Raw genomic sequence first — 22,903 nt, forward strand, 5'->3', positions numbered from 1 at the left:
ATAGACGTGTCTGTAAATACACACATAGCATGGACGTGTCTGTAAATACACACATAGCATAGACGTGTCTGTAAATACACACACAGCATAGACGTGTCTGTAAATACACACATACCCTGATGAACCCTCTGATTAGTGCAGAATCTGCTTTTTATAGAAGCAAAAAAATTCACCACTACAGCAGGTTGTTTCACACGGAACACAGTGGAGTTCCTTATTTAGGCTGTCAATCAATGCTCACTGAGGGCTGTGATTGGAGAAAACCCTCCTCCCTCCTCTCAGCTTTTAGTGGAGAGGCGGGGCCAACAGTGAAAATTGATGACACAGGGGAATCCAAAGATTCCTTTTCAGCCAATAGCAAAATTGAATTGTAATAACCCTTAGAGGCCAGTAACTCTGACATTTTACAACTAAATATGCAAAATTATTAAAAATTAAATACTTTTACTAAAATGTGAAGAGTGGGACTAGGATTAATAAACAGCACTACTTAATACCCAAATACATATGCATTCAGCAGAAAAAAGTGGGTTTGGGGTTTAGTTACTCTTTAGATTAGTCAAAGTCTAGTTATTGTCACTTTAAAAAATGTAGTCGACGAATAGTTTTTGTCGATAGAATTATGTTTTTATTGGTTTTAAGGATTAGGGTTTGTCTTTGTACTATATCTTTTATTTGTTTTATTCAATGGTAGAACATTGCTATGTTGAAGGTTGAAATGTCTGTAACCCATTGGTTAATAATAAATGTGTCAGTTTTTCTCATCCCTGCTGTTGCTGACAATTGTTCTCCGTTTGAGTAATGTTACTTGATCGAGACTTTTCTAACATTACAACAATGTCCACTTGTTTATGTTAAAATAATTATAATATTAATATAACTATATTGTCATTAGAGTTTCGGGAGGTGAATTTCGTATTTTCCGTCTGTTTTCCGCGATCACGGAACATTGGAGGCTCTATTAGTATTTAGAATTCCGATTGCAACATCCGAACAATCCTCTTGAGCAAAATGAATGCATAGGTCATGACCAGTCCACTGTTCTCTCTGCTCATGAATCAAATTGTAATATTGTCCGAGCCCTTTCGCAGTCAATGACGTTTCTCTTCTTGATTACAGACCTCGGCTCATCCTCAGACTGCTGTCTAATCACTTCAGCTTGCATCCATCATCTGTTTAATCTCTCGCCCCTCATGTGTGGGTCCAACTTGGTTTGATTCCAGCTGGTTTTAATCGTGACACAACTCTAGAGCTTCTGCACTAGATTGTGGTTAGCTGGTGTTTTCCATATCCACTCATCTAAATAATTTATTTCACAAACTTCTAACTCTAGTGATAAAATGCTTGGGAATCTGCCAAACTAAAAGCCATTTTTTGTTTAAGTGAGCACTTTCCGAGAGAATTACAGAAACAAAAAGACACCATGTGCTGAAGTGGGACAAGGATAGATGATTCACTGGTTTCACTGGCGAGCATGGATGCACTGAGTGCTGCGTGAGGGGTTTTGATGCATGAATTAGCCGTTCTGACCTTGACTGAGGTCAACATTACCTTTTGGATTGAATAACGAGAACCATCAGATGGCACAGCCATGCCAAGACTGTACTTAATAGTCCACTTATGATTGCGATGGCTTTGATGAATGTGTCTGAGTATAGAACGTCAGTGCTCAGCTGTCAACGAAGGCCTGAGAGCTTCTTATGAGTATGCACTTTTTGGAGTGTGTCTTCTACTTTTTCCACAGTCAGAGTCCTTTTTTTCAACCTATAGTTCATCAGAGGTATTTATTCATTGCACTTTCCTGCACTGTTCACAAATATGTTGGTATCTGTTATTATTAGTCAAATAAGTAGGTTTTAAAAAAGTGTTTAATATTAAAATTCACTCAAAAAGAAGCGACTTTCCTCTAAAACTGGCACCCTTCACTGCAATTTCTTCATGTGTTAATTTTCATCGCTTTTTACCTGACTAAAGCTAGACTGAATACAAATAAAGCCAGGATGACTAAATCTATGACTACGTTGCAAGTCAATTAAATGAAGAAATGTATGGTAGATAAAGCATCTTATCTTCAAGATGGAGGATCTTTATCCTCTGAAACAGACATGGGCAACTGGCGGCTCGTCGACCACCTTTATAATTTTGTGTGGCCCCCAAAGTAAGCACACAAAATGGCAGTGAAATGCACAAAATGACTCTAGAAAACATACAAAATGACAAGAAAATGCACAAAACAACAACAAAGACTGACGATGACTCATAACACAAAAAACAACAACAAATATACACAGAATTACTGAAAAATATAAAAAAAATATTTCCTAATGCTGACATTAATGTTGATACATTGGCACTCAGATCAGACAATCACATTTTTGGGGCCCGTGCTGTGATAGAAGTTGTCCATCTCTGCTGTACAAGGTCACATGGGTCTGTAGGAACCTATCCCACCATGGTCAGGAGGCCAATCTGTCACGGTAACACTAACTAAACACTAACTTGTGTGTTCTTTGTCTGTGTGAAGAAACCAGACTGCCTAGAAGAAAGCAGGTAGATGAGCACATTTAGACCACACAGAAAGGTCTCAGGTACTCCTAGAAGTAGGACTTTCTTGCTTTGTAGCTAACGTGCTAACAACTACAACACTGTGCTGCTTCATTTAATAACGTCTTTCAATAACTAAGCACGTTAGTAACTGCACACAGTGAATATGTGTTACGCTTTGAAACTTTTGCACTGATACGTCCATAACCTAGTCCAACAGAGGGCACATTGTGGCATTTAAACCATTATTTTGCATCTAAGTGCAATATCTTCAAAGAACGTTTACAATGTTTGCCAGTAAGTCTCACATTCCTTTTCACTTTATTCAGTGCTTTTGAGTAACAGATGAGACGTGTTCAGGCTACTCCACCTGTGTGTCATCATTTACACAAAGTTGTGTTATAATGCATTCGAAGTTGTAATTATCCTTTTTATTTTCATGTTGTTGTTTTTTCAGAGTTGCTGAGTGAATATTCAGCTGGTATTTGCTGTAATAGCTAGCTGTTGACTGCAGCCAGCAGTCAATGATGTGTTTTTCAGATGTAGCTGTAAAAATGGTAGTTTGAGGATTCGGCCACATTTCACTATAGCTGGAATGTGAGGAACGCCGTGCCTGTCAGCCTCACACCTCGTCATAATGTCATCAGCTGCAGCAGGGCTAAATGTACAGCCTGGGAGTGGGAGCCTCCTGCTTAGGATGCAGATAACACTGCTCAACCTAACAAGGAGACGAGTTTGAGCTATCGTCGTGATGAGTTGTTAAAATGATCTCGTTGGGATCTAGAGAGTTAGATGATTTAATGAATCCAGAAACTTTCTGCAAAGAGCACACTCTGCTCACAGATAAACATACCAAAAGTTTAAATTACTTGAGGCAGTAACTAACATTTTTTTAATTGTACCTGCATGTCATCCAAAAGTTGTTTCCATAAATCCTCTGACCAACAAATGTCTAAGGTTGAAATTGGTGCTTGAAAGGTCATTTTTGACTGTAATGCAAACCTTGGGTTTGTTCGTCAATGCTCATGTGACTTGAACTTTAGAAAGGTTTTTGCGTATTGCATCGTGGGATTGGGAACAATGAAGATTGCAAAGAAAAAGTAACATTTCTTTAAGAAGTGTTTTAGTTGTGTTGTTTTCGTGTTTTTTCATCAGACAAGTGATTTCTTTGATGCCGTTTTTGTTTTGTGTTTCCTTTTGACGTATTCGGGAGTTTACTTGAAAAGCCAAAATATCAACATCCGCCATCGTTTCTTCTTCTTTCAATCAGTGAAAACACCAGAAATGTCTCTTTGACAGAGATTTTGGGATGATACTGACATCAGTAGTGCATGAGAACAACTCTTGGATTAAATAAAGCAGGTACATTTTACTGATCAGGTCAGTCATAGTGCTGAACATCCAAATGGTTTATGATGACTGAAAAATAGATTAAGTCATACCAAAGCAAACAAATGTTAGAACAAAAGCAGTCACACTCCTAATACGGAGACACATGGTTTGCAGTCTCGACTCGCTGGTTGTACTGAACGTTGCAGGCTTATTACAAAAATAAACAGAAGGCATGAGTACAAGCAGTGATTATTCTACCCACTTGGTGTGACTTCATCAAGTTCAGGCTCGTATCTCCTCAGCTGGAGCAAATCTATCACAGTAAAAATAAGCAATGTCAGCACGCCGCTGTTTTTCTCCCTCTCCGGGCCAGCAGTTGTTTGGTAAAGTCCACCAGGGCCACGTAAATTGGGGCGACATGAAGGATGTGTTGCATGAGGTAAACAAGTACCAAAGGAACCTTCCCTCCTCTTTTTGTCTTCTTCTCTTTCCCCTCCAGCACATTTCTCAGCCTTTATTTATTCAAGTGCTAAAGAAAAGGAGGGACAGTGAAAGGGTTGTATACACCTCACAGCTGGACCCTGATAGGACTTTTTATAACCCACAGTGTCCTGTCTGTGAGAAAATGCTGCAGAGGGTCCAAGTCCCCTAAAAAGCCCCCTTATGTTCCCAGTTGTTGGCCCTGTTTGTGGCTGACCCAAAGGCGCTCTGGTCCACACTCACATATGTTGTCTGGACTTCCAATGTTTAAGCATATGAAAGGATCGCTTTCACTCCTTAATGACCACATTCACCTCAAGCTTATAGGAATGAATGAAAGTAAAAGCTTAATGGCATAATTTGACAGCAGCGTTGAAATAATATCTGTAGGGGCTCTGATTTTCCTAACTAAATTAAGTGTAAATTCTAATATGATGTAATATAGCATCACATGCATGTGTTGGGAAAATATCATGCATTTACACACAATTTTTCAATGTAAACTGGTTGGAAAAGAGAAGTAAATATGACGTACAGAGTTCACCTCCTGAAATGGTAATAGCTAGAGGACGCGACCCGTGCAAAATCTATTGTGTGTTTTGTGTGATTTCAATGCCTGCACTCGTAGCAAATTCAGCAGTGAAATAAGATATTAAAAACAATAGTTAACTCCATTAACCATATTCAGCATGCTTGGCACACATTTTGTGAAGTTTAAATGTGTAAAGATGATGAAAAGAAAATGGTACACGGACACAGATATTAGGCGGAATAGGATAAACTCTGAAAAGGAATATGGGAAAGTTTTGAAACAAAAATGTATCCGTATCAGCTACTTACCAACTGGTCACTTTATCTGCTAAACTTAAAAGTACCAGGATGGACCCAGTGTTGCATTCACATCTGTTGTTGGGGTATAAATTCAACAAAGCAATGGGATTCTTGGCTTTTGATAACTGTCAAATTATCGTTGTTTGGATTTGGATAACCGCTTTCTTGACATTATTCCTACTCGTTATAGTGATGAAGGTAAGCTACATCAGTAGCTGCTGTTGCCCTTGGGCATTGTGAATGTACTGTGGCTGCTAATTTTAACCAATAGCCATCCTGACATTCATTGGCAGTCATTGAAGGAGAGGTTGGTACAGCGCTTTGCTCAAGGAGACAATGACAATGGCTGGGTTGGAGCAATCCTCCAAGCCTTTGGTTGTTAAACCTGCGTCCTCCCCCCCAGGGAAGGCTCCTTCAACCAGAGGAGGGGTGACGTCCTGGCTCCCAATGTACCATTGATCCAGGGCAGGACTTAAGGATGGATGAGATTCACCAGGACCAGGCAATGCTTGTAAGATTTTGTTGAGCCTCTGGTTTTGTTGGAACTCTCTCCAAACCAAGAGACGGTTGTGGGTGAAAACAAATCATTGGTTTTTGAAAAGCCTCAGACCAGCCTGTTTGGCACCAACAACCCTAAAGGTTTACAAGCACTGAAATCTCATCATCAGCATCATCATCAGTTTAAACATTAGCAGGTCACCCTGAATGGTCTACATTAAGTACATGTATATGGTGCCATGTGCGGATTCGCTGTCAGGTTTAACTAACAGTTTTATTTGTGTAATTGATAAAGTCATAGAGGAAGTGACAGCTTTAATTCTTTTGCCAGTTTAAAAAAACATCTTGAATGTCTTTAAAGTTGAACTTGATCTCCAGAACTTGTTGGTGTCGCTTTAGTACTGTACTGAACTAGTGATTTGACCTCTTCCCCCGCCCTTTATTTTTCTTTTACAAGCAAACCAGAAGGTTTTTGAACACGTACAATGGAGTTGAAGAAGGGGAGGGAGGGGTGACACATATTTCTTCCTGTCTGTAAAATCCTTTCTTTTTGAGGGAGGGGAAGTCTTTGGACAGGGACCATATTCTTTAGATCTGTGTGTGTGTGTGTGTGTGTGTGTAGTCTCTTTTAATGGATACAGTTGAGTGACAAGGACAACCCCCTTCACCCTTTGCAAACATGCTGACTTTAGATCTCACACATAGTGTATTTAACTTGAGGAGAAACAGCTCAATACACAAGTGTTATGTTATCTACAGGCATTATTTATAAAGCATCATATAATAAACAAACCCACAGCAGTAGCATTTTTAGATGATCACTGTTTGGTAATCTTGAACATATACATGCACGTACTTGCATGAAGCTGAGGACAGTGGGTGAAACGGAAAGAGCGAGAAAGCTAGCACCGTCCGGAATTATTTGGAATCAAACATCAGAAAAGTTTTTTGCAAACTGCCCATTCATTCTGAAATTCAACCTGGTCAAAGCAGGACCAGGACGTCAGCCAGCATGCTCACTTGACGTTAGCAACAACAGGATAACCTTAGCATTGTCATCGTTGTGTAGAAACAATGTAAGGATCTAAGGGCAGAGAAGTTGTATCTGTGGAAAAAAATAACTGAAGTAATTACTTTACGAGGCAAAAACTATCGCTCTAGAATTAATCTCTTTGATCTGTTCTTGACGGTTTGTGTGTTCAAGCTAGATTTCCTCTTATCGTGCTAACTTCCGGGATTTAATTGGTGTGTGCTATATTACAAAGCTGGCTAATGTCTTATGGGACTAAATCACCATGGTAACAGGCTGAACAGCTAACCTGATCGGGACCAGGTTTTGTTCTGGCTAGGATCTTTTTTTTTTTTTTCAGCAGAGCCCCCCCCACCCACGGAGACCACCCCCAATCACCCCAGCGCCGACATGAGACACCCCCAACGCCAGCACAGCCCGGAGGACAGCAGGCCCCAGCCAACAGCCCGACCCCGCCCAAGGCGGCGCGGCACCTTGCCGAGCCGCAGCCCGTCCCCGGGCAGACGGTGGGAGGGCGCTAGGATCTGAGCTAGTACTAAAGCCCTGCCTCCTCACCAATCAGTTGTCTTAGAAACTGACCTGCCCACTAAAAGGTGGAGGATCATATTGTGAACATGTCTCTGTGGATCTGATGTGACGTCTACAGGAGAGAGAATATTTAGACATTGATGCAATGCATGCGTCGAACACATTCAGATCAATAAATGAATTAATTCATTCATGCATTCTGTGGTGACGCAGAGAGCCTCAGTCCTGTACGATAATATAAAATATAAATATATTCCACCTTATGAGCATCAGAGCTACAGACAAGGTAAAAGTGAAAGTGAAACTCACCAGAGTGTGTGTTTATTCCTTTATAATCTCACTAATTTAAGCATTAACACTCGTCAATTTCTGCATTCATCCCTTGCTGCTTTCATTGCAGCAACAGTCTTGTTTTTGTTCTGAATTATGGATTTTAATTAGTGATATTTTAAAATAATTATTCCTCAAATGTGATGTAAATTGCTCACCACAGTTTATCTGTGTTTGTGATTGGTCTGACGCTGTAATCTCCACCCATCACAAGAGCGCGCACTTAGCCAGACTCAAATCAACTTGGTTTGGTTAGCGTGTTGATATCGAGATTCGTAGGACAGTTTCACTCTGACGGAAAATGTTTGGTCAGGTGAAGCCCGCTAACGGAGATAAATCCAGGATATAATTATCTAGCTTTGTAGTATAGGCCCTTAATGATTACATTGCTGCTTTTTTGTATAATTAAGTAGTCAGAAATAGGTGGATATCCCCTTCTTCTGTGTCTTCTTTCATCTGCCGGTTGATGCTAAATTCGAGGCCTAAAGGCTGTTTTATTTGTTGCCTTTAGTGAGTTGCCATCGTTTAATGTGAATGTTGATCACATTGATTATTGATCAATAATATCACTACTGTTAGGACTATTTGTTACTCAAATGTTTGTTGTTCAGTGCTTTGTTTAAACTACAGAAGTGCTTGGATATGTCACACTTTGATTCCAGTGTGGTTTCTTTTCTTTGATTCACCACTGAGGTGATATCTTCATGTTCAGCTGTACATAACTGCACATTTCATAGTATTTGAACCAATAACTTTGTATGAAGAAGACGGTTTTGGATAGATTTCAGTATTTTTTAGGACAACATCTTGCCGTTGTCGAAGATTTTGTGCTAAAGTCAAACTATTTTATTAAAACCTTGTGTAACAAAGGTAGTCGACTGAGAAAACATTAGCGTAGAAAACTAATTGTTGAGGCCTTTCCTGCTGATTCCGGTCTAGGTGTTTAGGGTTTGGGTTCATGGGGACTCAGCCCACCCAATTACCTCCAACTGAACATATAACTCTTTACTGGGTGTGTTCAGGTGAATAGACATTAATCTTATTTCCATTGGCATCACAGATATCAAATTCTAGTACCCTTCTACGGAAGGGCACCTACATGCTTTTTCCTGACAATTTCAAGTTTGCGGTTCAAGAAATCCACAGAAATTGGGTGCAGGTTCAACTTCCGGTATTAGAATATATGCCAGTTTAAAAGCAAAGCTCAGTCTTAAGCACAGAATGTGTGTGTGTGAGAGTCCCAGGATGTCCTGTGACTGCCCGTATCCTTCCTTCGCCTCCCCCAAAACGAATCACTCAGTGCCGACCCACACTCTGAACTAAATGAACTCTCCCTCTCGCTCACCCCTAATCACATTAGCCTAAGTGATATGGGAACGCTCGGCCAGACACACACTCCCTCCCTCCCGCTCCGTCTTTCAAGCCAAATAAATAGCCACTCCTCCAGAGCTTTAAGTTGCCTTGAGCTCCATCTTTGGATAATAGAGCGTTTGCTCCCCCATAGACCCCAGTGTGGAATAATGAGGATCAAGGCAAGTGCAGAGAAAGCAGGATAAGAGAAATGCAAGAGGGTTTAACAGAGGAGGAGAGTTGACACTCGGCTAATACCGTCGCTGAGACAAAATACATCCAAACACAAGGGGCTGAGTTTGTTATAGAGCTGACTGCTATCAGGATGCTGTTTGAATCAGATTTGATGTCAGAAGATGCCCTGCACAGTGGATCAAACACAGTGTTCATAGGAGGACTGCTGTTCTTCATCTGCTTTAGTTTTACTTTACACACACGTCTAAGTGCTGATGACATATTTTAAAGCATCTCACATTTTGGGAGACGTTTACGAAACATGCCTACAAGGTTATATTCACTGCCGCATTGCCATTTCTGTTTGATATTGTTTAAGAAAAATACAAGCACAAATTGTTTTGCCATTGCTTTAGTTACCAGGGTAACAAAGCTTTCAGTAACTCACAGGATAGATAATCTAAAAGATGTGTTAAAAAAACCCCAAAACAAATAAAAAACATTACATTCGTCAAAAGTACAAACTGAGCCAAAGTTTTAAACTGTGTCAAAAACTTGGGCTATAAACTACCCAAAAAATTAGCAAATATAAAATGTGACAGTGCTAATTGGGTTGTTTATTTATTTACTAAAGATCTTTAATTTATCAGAACTGATGGGACTGTAACCTGGCAAGAGCCAGATTGATGTGTAGTGGTGAAAACTTTCTTTTGGGATAGTAATGCTGCGGTCATTACGTCGTTGAGTGACTTTTGCCGTGTTTGCAACACGAGTATGTGAGTTAAGGGTACGTTAACCATCCTCCTGCGTTGACATCTTTCTATTTTGATTCAGAGTTATGTTAATTGCGGTAGCCCAGCTAGTTCCTCCCCCCGCAACTGTCCATGTGCCAGTTTTGCTTCGGCGCTTCTGCCTTTGTCACACCTGGATATCCCGCCCTAAACCACAGTACTGCCTCATGATTGGTTCTAACCGGTCCGGGTTGGATTCGAAAGGCAAAGGCGGGAGCAGCATAAGATGGATTCTGGTGTTTGTGAACACCAGGAAAATCCATCTTGCTGGCAAGGTTAATGGGACTGTACTGGTGTTGGAGTTTTTAGATCCCTCTGTGTTACAGTAGCTGCCTGGGTTTGGCTCAGTTTATCACTGGTCAGCAGGATTTTGAGGTTTAATGCTAGCGTAATGCTTTAAGGTTTTTTTTTTTAAATCATAATCTGACCTTATTTAAAAAATACTAATAATATAATAATACTTTGCCAATAGCAAAGGTGGCAACAAAGTGTGTTTGGTGTTTGTTCTTATTTCTGCCTTAAGCTTCTTCACCATCATCTTCATCAGCTCCTGTCACTCATCCATCCCTGTCTTAACTATTCATATTTCACTTTTTGTGCAAAAAACCCTAAAATTCTGTTTGTGTACCAGTTTGTGTGTTCTGCTGTCTAATTTTATATTTTCTCCTTGTTTTCCTCTTCTTCCTTGCTTACCTAAGATCGCAAATACATAGTTGCTGGTAAGTATGTGAACTTTACTTTCTTATGAGGAAAAAGTGAAAATATTGGCAAATGTTAAAATGAGTTTGTGTTAAGGTGAAAGACTCCATCCCTTCTTAACACAACGGTTGAAGTGTGAGCATCTTTGCCACACACAGACGCACATAAAAGCACACTCTTCCCCAGGAGGTCTGTGTGTGTTTACAGCCTCTGCTGGGAGAGGAGTTGAGACTTGGCTGAATGGCTGTGAGGATTCCTATCAGTCAAAAGGACAGACAAAGAGCATCTGAGTGTGTCTGCGTTGTATGTGCCGGCTTTAATTCACCAAGGGCTTGTTAAGTCTTCCCTTTGAACGACTTAAACACCTGAGGCATGAATAAAAAAGAAACATTCCCTCAAATATGCCCTCCTGTGCTCGCTACCTGTGTGTGCTGACAGAATTAAAGGTTGCAGTCTTTAATTTACATGCATGCCAGATGTATGTAATTTGGTGAGCCATAGGGGCTGCGGGGCTGGGCGGGGGTCCTATTTACACCACAGTGTTTCACAGACTTCTGCAACACAGAAAGTCACCTTTAACTGATTTCCTGGGCTTTGTTTTGCAATTATTGTGTAAAAGCCCAACTTTAAAAATATCAGTAAAGCACACTTCATTCACATTCAGCACCAACTTAAACAACTCAACAAGGCCAGGCATTTAAATATTCCATATAAACAGTTACCATTCATAAGATTCCCCTTATGATTGTTAGCGTAAATACGAGCTTAAACAGGCATGAAATAAATAAATAAATGATTGAATTCATGAATAAACTCATAGTGTGACATACTAGTACATTTTCTATCTTTAAGGCTAATTGAATGACAAATCAAAGGAGAAAAGTATTGGTTGTGTTGCAACATTTATTAATTCAATGCAAAAAAAAATAAAGTCACAATTTCAACAACACATTTGCCAGTTAGTACGACACACCTCCGATTTTCCGTGATCGCAGAAAATAGACGGAAAATATGAAATCCACGTCCTGAAACGGAAATGTAAAAAAAAAAAACAAATTTTAGCCTCACATGAACGTTTCGGGAAAATATCAAACAAATAAACACAATTTGTCTTCATAAACGGAAACGCCAATTCTTGCGCAAACTCTGTCATAATGCGACGCAATATGATGGACTTGACCTTCTGAAATAGAAATGACTTTATGACACAGACTAAACACTTACAAACACATTTTTGGACAACATCACACATTTCTACAATAATTTTCGCTGTAAAACGGGTGTTCTCATGTGTAGCATTAGCACGTGTTGCAAACAGCTAGACGTCAGATGGCTGAGATTACGCAAAATCTTGCGATATCTCAGCGCTTTCTTGTTTCGTCGCATTTCTGCGGCGTATAAATATAAAATGAAAGACAATAGTTAAATTGGTTATCCGTATTGAGCTTGTTTGGCACAATTTCAGGAAGTTGTATAGCCTGTAATGGAAACAGAAACAGGGAAACTCTGACATGGAATTTGGGAAAAATTTGAAATGGGAAGTTGTCTTACAGCAGGGTAGTGTGTCACGGCAGTGTTTTATCAAATCTGTCTAATATTATAATGAATGGATGGGACTTACAGATACATTTTTTGCACTTAAAAACAAAAAAGAGGTACTTGCTATTTGTTGGATTTATTGTTTTCCTACTCCTAATGAACACCCCTATAAATGTGTGTTGTCTCTTCTGTAAACAAACACACCCATTAACAGTTCACATCATGTAGACACTGATAACTTATCGTCATTATGCGTAGTAGACTACAACTACACAAGCGTTTGCATCACGATGTGTGGTAACATTACTCAAGCCGAGCCAAGACTAACTGCTGTGACAAGGCAGAGAAGGGATGAGGTCAAAGGTTAAGCATGGCGGGGTTATGAATGCTGTGGCGCTTGCGTCAGACCGTGACCTGCTTAGCGCTAGGTTTCCATGGGGATCTCATTAAGAGTGGTACACGCTCACACACCTGCAGGAGGCTGAAAGTGGTTTCCCACACCTCGCCTGTGGCTTTTGTGTTTGTGTTTCCTGTCCTGCTTCGCTGGTGTCACCCAAGCATGTTGTCGCTCAGCCAGAGGGTGGCAGGTTGGATTAAAACCTCGTCTTGGAGTAGTTTGCGTGTTCTTCCTAAGTGTGCTGGGTTTCTCTCTGGCTACTCGGGTTTAAAGAAGTCCAAAACAAATCCTGTACTGTATATAAAGTGGAATTTACTGATTAACCCTCAGGAGTGAATGCAAGTTGTTATAATTTTACAAAAATCGACTGTACTGAACATGGAAATACATCTGTCATGCTCATATATAGGAAACAACTGAATATTCTATGAATAAATATTTTTATTATTATTAGATGTACGGTATTATTATTATTATTATTATTAATATTATTATTATTATGTATGAATATATTATATTTTAAGATTAATAAATCTCTCACAATGAAGGTACTGTTAAGGTTGCTTGCATGCGGCCCTTTAAATTGTGTGCAGCCCCCCCAAGTTAATTGCACAAAATTACAGTAAAAAAATATTTGAAAAGCAACAGCAAAAATGCACACAATTACTCAAATGCAAGACAAATACAAATATACACAAAAATATACAAAACGACAACAGAATTCCACAATAACAGACAAAATGATGACAAAAATACGCAAAATCTGACAGAATTGTTGTTATTTTTGACCCTCGGATAAGATAATCACAGTTTTCTTTCCCCTGCTGCGATAAAAGTTGATCAAATTTGACACCAAATTACAAACAAACAATATAAAAGTATTACCAAGAAACAAATACATGTGATTAAACCAAAAAAATAAATAAAAAGCAGACTGAGTGGAGCGGGGAATAGTGGAACAAGATAGGAATAATGGAACCAGGAAATGAGGGACACCTGAGTGGAGACAGGAAGGAGAATTTTTTTAGAAAACCCACTTGTTAGCCTTAGCATTTAGCTTGTCTAGAATGTTGACTATAATCACACATTAGGTGTATGCATTCCTCTTGTAATATTTATTTTCAGTTTGCAATCTTCATAATTCATTATTTATAAATAATATATATTTACAATATTTATATGTATATAAGTAATACTCTTTATTAATGATTTTCTTTTTATTATTATTTTGCCATACTTTTTTCTGCACGACTTGACTCCTTCAGCATGTGTCCGATGTTTACAAATGGGGTATCAAAATGTTCAGAAAATTCATTGCTTCTGCGTTAGCTAAAAAGGTTCCCATTCAATCCTTTTGAGACTTCAGCTTCTCCTAATTAATTTTTAACACCTTTGAATGATTTTATTGACTCAGAGCGATTACAATATACATTATATTACTTATGCTATATTACAGTACAATATATTATAATATATTACATTATACTACATTACATTATGTACACACAGCATTTTTACTGGCTTTTTCTCTGTGAATTCAGATTTCTAGTTATGATTCATTCCCATAGTTTCTGTACCGTTTAATTTGAATTCAGGTTGGTAGAACCTTGTCACGGCAAATTTGCGGTTGACCTCATTTGGAGACATGATTTATTGCTCTGGTTGAATGATGGAGTCCAGGCGAGGCATTGATGATTTTATAAAAAAGGTTTATTATAAAACTAAATAAAAAGGAGTACAAAGATGGGCAAAATTAGTGACCGCCCCGGGCGGACGTCCGATGACAGAGTGGCACAGTTCTAACTCATCACGTATATTCCCCCTCAGTCCCCCTCCCTCCTCCCCCCAGGAGATAAAGAGGACAGGGTGGAGTGAAAAGAGGGTGAAAAGAGACAGTTTCTTCTTTAGGTCAAAACAACCAGTTCTCTGGTATCTCCTGATTGTCGTGAGTGTTGGAGGTGTGTGCATGTATGGTGTTTGTGTGTATGAATGGATGTGTATTGGGTGTGTATGTGTGACTATGTGAGTGTGTGTAGGCATGTGAGTGTGTGATGCCTCTGTGTCTGAGGAATAAGATGTGTTTTGGGAAGCTGACCTTGAGAAGAGAGCAGAAAACATGAGACAGCAGAAATGAAAAGTCTCAACTTAAAGCCTTAAAAAGAATAAGGTCTATGAGTAAATATGTTAATAAACATAACTAACAATTTTGCCCTGACAACCTCAACCCTATTTGTTATCTCGCTCCTATCTATCACTGGTATCTCCCCTCGTCACCTCCCTCTCACTCCCTTTTCCCTGTTTGGCTTCCTCTCTGTCTGAGGTCAGACTGGGGCCCTCAGACTCCTGCATGAGCCCCAGTTTGCATGGAAGACCTTGTCTATCAGTTAGATAAAACTTGCAGCCTTCGACCATCCTGACCCTCCTTGTCAGCCCTCCCTAAGATAAGGAGTTAATGGTTTGATATACTGGAGCCTGAGCAGAAAGCAGCAGCACAAGTGTTTCTCCATGTTTAGCTCAGTCTGTTTTACATTGTACTTAACCCAGGGGTGTTACTGTAAGTACAGTAACTCATTTTTTCTCAGGGCTCAAATACAAAGCAGTTTGATCTCAGCTGGACCCTAGTTTGCACTTCCACTTATAATTGATATATAAAGTATGCAAGACTTTCTGGATTTCTACTCGATGCGTAACTACTCCGTAACGTTTCCGCTGCTGTCCGTCAACTTTCACCTCCTCTGTCTGTGATGCGTATCTGTTGCAGCAAGGAATCCGGAGATCTCCCTAATTCACATGTAATCGCGCGATATAACGAGTTGTAGTCAATACAAAAAGAACCACAAAGCCATACAAACAGTCAGTGTCCTTCGAAAGGAGCAGAAGGAAATCGGCTCGGTCCTGCCCTGTTGATCTTCTGCTTTTGTGGAGATTATTGTGATTCATATGTGCAATATCTATATGTGAAATGCGATCCACTGAAGAAAGCTGGAGATCGGCACCAGCAGAAAAGAGGCAAGAGGGACGGAAAATGGATGGAAATATGATCTGCCTTTGAAAATAAACCAGATATTTTATTCTATGTGTGTGCACTACTTCCTGTCCCGCACGGGCTTATCTTTGCTGGATTTGTGCAGCATTGCTGCGGCGCTAGCAAAAATAGAAGGTCTGCGTATCGGTTGTGGAAGGCTCCGGCATGAAGGAGTCGTTACGTGGCTGTGCTGGACCGCATGCGCATACAGTGGAAATTGACACATTAACTTTAATGGAAAAGTATCAGCTCTGTTGCTGTTATGCAGCAGTTATGCATCCAGTGGAAATTGGGGGTAAGGGTGCATTAACACAGAAGAATTTTCGTTTTGCCTCGTTTGGCTGGTGTGAACATGCCAACAAATTCTTGGGCGGACCAGGCAAACAAATTCTCGAGCGATTGTTTTCGCTGGAATCGGAGCGCTGCTGATCAAAGTCTGCTCGGAGCAAACACAGGGAGTGTTAAAGATGTAGAACACACAGCTTTGTGGGTAGACTGGATAGTGGCTACAGCGTGAAACAAAGCATCAAAACCACCAAAATCACTGGACTTAGGCCTTGTTTACGCAACAACATTTTGTTTCTGTTTCCAAAAAGTTTCACATTCACACGCCAATGTTTTCAAAATGACCTCTGTTTGCATTAGACCGCAGGAAACATCAGAAACAATGTAGTATACATATCAAGCCAATAAATGGTGGTGTGATTTTGCAATGAACCACAATAAGCACATGTGCAGAGACGCTTCCTCTAAACTCAAGTAAGAGTAGAGCTTTAATCAGACCCACAAAGTTAGACCCAACCCGGCCTGAGGTTGACAGAATACGCCCCGAACCTGAATAATCTCTCTTTAAGCACGAACCCATTGCTGTCCAATACTATTCTAATCCATGTGCAGCGGGCACATATAGAAATATCTGAGGTGAGTTTATTTGTGGTAATACTGCTGTAACACACAACTCTGCAACCTGCTCTTTATATATGTGACAGCACACAGCTCCCCAACGTGTCAAGAATGAGTCGTTTATGCATTTTTTACGTGTCTGAGCCGAGTCCAACCAGAGTCTGTTAAAAAGATTCGGGTTTGGACAAATATTTACAGCTCTGAGTAGGAGTGTAGCACTGTGATTGTCGTCAGAATCTGGTGCAGGAATGAAATACGTCTGATCCAAGCGATGGTGAAGTCACTCAACACTTTGTTACCCGGCCGTGACATAGAAAGTGCCGGTTCCTTCTTTATATAGAGACGGAGAGGCAACCATTTTCAAAAATATCCACTCTGGAGTCCATTTTTAAAAAGTTACGTTTTAAAGCACCAAAAAGTGCTGTTGCCATGTGAACGGACAGACAAAACGCAACAAATGTTGAGGTTTTGTTTATTCAGACAAGGTTTTTCTCGCTGGAACTATTACGTGGAAGTCAAGTGAAACTTCAAAGGAACCATCAAAGGCGATCAGCAGAACTCCTCTGACGTTCCTCTGACAGCTCCCTGATGTTTCGACTGGCAGTTGACAGTCGAAACATGTCAGGAGATAAACATTTCTTGAAAAACCTTGTCTGAATAAACAAAACCTCAGCTTACCATACTGTTCAAAAAGAAAACAAAATGAATCTCGCTGGAACTAAAACGCAACAAAACTTTTGTGTTCTCACTTAAAAATGTTGTTGTGTGTAAACAGGGCCTTAACCCAACTTTTTTGTTTCTGAAGGTCTTTTCCTTTTTAGTTCTCATATTTTGTATCATTTGCAAACGGTTTTGGGAAGAAGCTTGAGTTTGTGTGAAAGGAAAATTTCAGCTGCATTATCTGCTTATATTCACATCTCACTGTTTATCCCGGCCTTAAACATTTCTGCTCGTTGGTAAACATCACCTTTACCTTTGTGCACACACTGTATTCTTTTTAAGGTGTCGAGAACTATTACTTGTTCGCTCTTGCCTACTGGCATGCGTGAGCATATACTTCCAAAGGATTGCCAGACTGTTTATTTTCACACACAGACAAGCACTCAAGACTGTTTATTTCCTGCTACATCTAAGAGCGCATTTCCCAAACTGTCTGAAGAAACCCAGTTCCCATCTATGCAACAGATGTTTGGCAGTGTGAAAAAAGGCTTTGGCTTGAAGGAGAAATAGTGGGATGTTGCACAAGAAGAATCCGTCACAACCTGTAAATTGTGCATGATATTACTAAGTTGGCTGCTTGCACGGTGCTCTTTATGAAGCAATGGGATAATATTTGGACTTCTGCACAGCTTGGATCTTGAGAAAGTGCAGAGTTTAAATAGGGAGCACATATAGTCAGTGGTGAGGAATGAGGTTTTGCTTTTCTATTGGAGTCATAGTCTGTGACTTCCTGGGCCATTGGCCGCTGCAGCCCATCCCGTAACACTGATTACCACGGCTCATAAAATCAGTTTCACACGGCTTAACTTGACAAATCTCCATCCTTTCTCTGGCTGCTACCTCATGTAACTTCATGTGCAATACATTGATGGAGGTGAAAAAGTTTGTATAGCTTCTGCAACAGTTGCTTAACACCCACATTCCCCTTCTGGCCTTTCACAACAAGAGCTCAGCAAATATATTTACAATTCTTCACAATTATAATTGAATAGGGCTCTGATTGCTTTCATTTGTTTTTAAAAAAAGCAAAACAACCACTGACAATTTCCACTGGATGCGGCTCCGCTGCGTTACGTCTCCGCAGCGCCAGCGGAGCTGATAGGTTTCCACTTTAGTCTTTGTGTTATTTTCCACCAGGTCTGCTGTGCTGCTTGTCCTTCGCCTTTACCATCACAACACGATTTAGTTGGGGAAGGTGAGGAAAAAGTATTAATTCACAATATATCAACAAAAAAATCTTTAGAATCAATATAAAGATATATATGTAACTTTTGCGTATATCCGGGTACTCCCGCTTTCTTCCCACAATCCAAAAACATGACAGTTAGGTTGATGGAGTCTCTAAATTGCCAGTAGGAGTGAATGTGTGTGTGAGTGGCTGTGTGTGTACGCTGTGATGGACTGGCTCATTGAGAGGTGGAGATAGGTGACAGCAGACCCCCGTGACCCTGAAAACAGGAACAATGATGGGAGGGGTTCTCAAACTTTTTCTGGTAAATCCTCCCTTTGAAAGAGGAAAAATGTCAGCAAAATTGGTAAAAAAATAAAAATAAAAAAAAATAATGTAACCTTCATTGAAATAAGTAAAAAATGTGCCTATTCTTCCTCATAAATAAAACATGCACATCCACTCTCTAAATAACCAACACACACCATAGACACCAGCATCATCACTACTGATATATGAAAATGAAATACTGTCTCTTTTTAAATTTTTACTGTCTCTTTTTAGATTTTATACTATGCACTTTTATACCGATGAACTCTATATACCCATGCACTTTATACGGATGAACTTTTATACTGATAACATTTTTATTCCGACAGACTTTTACCGTACTTCATGTTGTTTTTATGATTACTGTGTCTGTCTGGCTTGAATCTTTGAAGTGTACTTGAATGTTGTTGGGAGAGGCATGTGCAACTTTGTTGTACTTTGTGCAATGACAATAAAAAATGATTCTAAATGAGTTCAGAACAGAAAACAAAAATGTATTTGAATCCAAAGAAAAAAATATCTTTAAGCAAGGCTGTTCTTGGTGGCGCGACCCCGAGTTTGGGAACCACTGGGTTAATTGGAGTCTCTAAATAAATTGAAGAATGGTTCTGTTTGTGTTTTGCCCAGTGATGGACTTGCACCCCCCACCCGTCTAGTGCCCGTCAGTGCTAGAGATAGACACCAGTTGACCTCTGACCCTGAACAGGAATGAGTGAGTCGGATGAGGATTGAATAAGTGATATTTGGAACGATCTCCTGAGTGTAAAGTTGATGATGAGTTCATTCATTGGATTTTTAGTTAGACTTACCACTTCAAAGTGTGTTTACAGAGTTTTTTTCCCTGAGGTCATAATCCTGTTCTTATCGTTTCTGGAACAGAGTTTGTCTCACACGCACAAACACACACAGCTGAAACTTCCCCGACAGGCCTGGAACGTAGGGATGGGAATCAAAAACCAGTTCTTTCTGAGAACCAGTTACCAGTAAGCCAATTCCTAGAAATCGTTTGTTTGCTTGCCTGTCAATTCCGCTTATCGGTTCCTCTTACGTCACAAATACGTAACGTAAACTCCTCCAGGTCCTGTATATTGTGTGTTTATGCTAGCACCAAGTGAAGCTCCTCCCACCATATAGTTCTTTGCTGTCCACTGTGAAGAATCCACCTCCTCCACCCGCAGCTGTGCTCTCCTCTGTTCTGTGTTTGTAGCGTCTCTGTTGCTACCAACAGAGCAAACAAAGTTACGGGTTCTGTACACTCGCGCTAAAGTTGCTTCTTGCACGGACTTTTCTTCCGAAAACAACAAACTTCAGCAAAAACTCAAACCTCGTCACCAGTTTATGTCCTCATAACAAGTAATCAGACACAGGAGGCGGACTGGTACTGATCGTTGTCTTTAGTCTGCTCTTTCACACACAGCGCTGATGACGTCACATGAAACAATAATAATAATAATAACAATAATAATAATAATTAATCAATTTTATATAGCGCTTTTGTATATATTATTATCCAGTGAAAACAATCTATACCTGTGATTAAAAGAGCTGATATTCCTGCAGGAAATTAAAGAGACAAAGATAAAATAATAAAGAGTTAAAGCAAACAAATCCATTTGTATTATTTCATTTCCTCACCCAGTGAGAATCGATGAGAGAATTGAACCGATAAGCAGTATCGATAATGGCATTGGAATCGCTAAATTCTTATGAATTCCCATCCCTACTGGAACGTGACCGAGGTCCCTTTTCTCCTCATCGTCTCCCATACCCACAGAAAGCTCCTTGGCTGTGAGTTCCTGCTCTGCAGGTGTCTGACCCACCTGCAAACTCTTCTTATCTTCAAGGCCCTAGTGAACTTTGTGTGTGTGTGTACGTGCACTATTACCTCAGACTGTTTTGGTTCTGACCTGTGTCACTAAAAACTTGAGTGCACCTCGTACAATATGATGTGTGCACAGTGGTTAAAGTAGATTTATGGTTTCCTGATAGTACTAGTGAACAGTTAGGGTGCAAAGAGACATGTACACTATGATAATCTGTCATTTACTAAAGTGATTATTCATGCAATAGGTGAAATGTGTCGTGGATTTTTCTGAAAGATGAAAGTTGATGAGCAGCTTTGGTTTATGGTTTTATAAATATGTTGATGCTGGTAAGGTGATACTGTGATGAACTCCTTTTTGTCTATGAGGGGATCAGAAGCAGGATGGACTGCTCTTTGGATTTGCTGCCATCTATTGGCTGCAGCCAGCCTGTGTTCACAAACACACACAAACTGTTCATTTCATTTTAGTTCAGGGGCCAAACACGGAGCAGCTTTTAGGCAGGAAAACAAGTAATTGCAGTATTAATGTGCCCTGGTTTGCACTTCCATGTGTAAATATTACGTAAGGTATGTAAGGCACCGAGCATCCATGCAAAATAGTAGAAGTCTTAGAATCTTGTTTTTTAGGAAAACATTTAAACATTGAAAAAGTGATTTCAATTCAATACCTTTATAACTGTAGGGGGCGTGGCCTCTACACCCCCACAGTAAGCAGCTGTATTAGTGTTAGTAGTGTGGTTAGTGGAGTGTTAGTTAGGGTGTTAGTGTGACAGGAATAGCAGAGATAGCAACCTTAGTTGCTATAGTATTGTAGATTAAGAGATTTTCCTTATAATGAACTTTTTTGTGACTCACTTGTACCCGAGACTTAATTTGGGTTTATTTTATTTATTTATCTAATTATTTTGTTTATATTGTCCATGCTGTCGAAGGTCAACACTATACATAGTACAATCTTTTTGTGACAGCAAGGCATGTTTTATTATTGCAATTAAACAAAAGATTTTATGTCATTGCATATTAAACAAAAGATTTTATGTCATTGCATATTTGTGCCAAAATGTCGATACAATATACCACGATATTTTGTCTTGCGGTACATTATTGATTCACTAGCGCTGAATATCGATTTTTTTTTTTTTTTTTCTTTTTACACAAGTCAAGTACTAAGCAGAAGTTAAATGTTCTCAGGTTTTCAGGTTCATGAAGAACAAATTGATATGACTATTAGCACTGAAATGTATGCTCAGTCTGCAGTGCAGGTTTAAGTAAAAGTTAAGTATAAGTTCAAATGTGTGCCCAGGTTTTCATAGACCACCCAGTTGTTTATATTATAATGCACTGACTGAAGCGTTTATTTTTCATATGCTGTGAAATGTTCCAGTTGTGTCCATGTTTACAGTAAAGTTGATAATACTAGCACTGCAATGAGTATTTTCTGCATTCATTTTGATTCATTTTTCATTATTTTCTATCAGTCTACCCTTAAAGAAGACACAAGAACATGTGACTAGTTGTGGTCAGTGTGCGTTAAGAAGATACACTTAGTTTTACTTGGCTGTCATTCATTTGAAATTGATTGACAATGTTTTGTAATTCCTGTGAAATGAATTCAGTGCAGTCAATACATTCTGAATTTCTTCAGTGACACAGATATTGTAATGTATTGGGAATTAAATTTTCCACCATATATCAATTATTGCAGAATCGCTGAATTGTGATATTGTTATTGTGGGCAAAAATATCACGATTTATTGTATCGCGAGGTACCTGGCGATACCCAGCCCTAATTGTGACCATCACCAGCACTCCCTAAGGAAGGGTAATGACTAATATATATAAAGTGAGAACAGTGTTACACCGAGGTGAGGGGGAAGGGAACAAGGAAGAGGGAGTCAGGGTAGGACAATGTAAAGGGTGGGGAAGAGTAGAATATTTTTTAGATGCAATGTGATGTTACAGTTGTGCATGTTATCTATTTATTTTCATAAATTTCTCTTTCCTGTCTAGCTAGGTTTTGGCTGCATAACTTTGTGTATATCCCTTCTTTTTAATGTTTTATTTGTTTATTGAACGTTTTGTAGTATTTGATTGATCTATTATTTTGGCTTTTTTCTGAGCAACCTGGCTTTATTTTTTACTGTCAATAAGAAAAGGGGTAATATGTGGGATAACTTATGTGTCCACTATTGATATCCCAACCAAAAAAGATTAATAATAATGAAAAAGATAATACATAAAGACGTTAGGTTGATTGGAGTTTCTAAATTGCCCATTGGATTGAATGTGAGTGTGAGCGGTTTGTTTGTGTGTTGCCCTGTGATGGACTGGCACCCTGTCCAGGGTGTACCCCCACCTACCGGCCATTGAGGGCTGGAGATAGGCACCAGCAGACCCCTGCAACCCTGG

At 39.6% G+C, this 22,903-nt stretch overlaps 1 protein-coding gene across 7 annotated transcripts in view; it reads left to right on the forward strand.

The window, feature by feature from the left end:
- Positions 1–22,903, forward strand: part of agrn (agrin) — a 421,410-nt gene that overhangs the window by 90,382 nt on the left and 308,125 nt on the right. For 5 of the 7 annotated variants that reach the window (XM_028452860.1, XM_028452862.1, XM_028452868.1 and 2 more), the window contains exon 3: positions 10,587–10,607. The exons of the other annotated variants lie outside the window; for them this stretch is intronic. In XM_028452860.1, the coding sequence (XP_028308661.1) occupies positions 10,587–10,607 (21 nt within the window). The remainder of the gene's footprint in view (positions 1–10,586; positions 10,608–22,903) is intronic. 7 annotated transcript variants of the gene reach the window in all.

This window comes from Gouania willdenowi, chromosome 7 (genome assembly GCF_900634775.1).
Source record: "Gouania willdenowi chromosome 7, fGouWil2.1, whole genome shotgun sequence".
NCBI lineage: Eukaryota > Metazoa > Chordata > Actinopteri > Blenniiformes > Gobiesocidae > Gouania > Gouania willdenowi.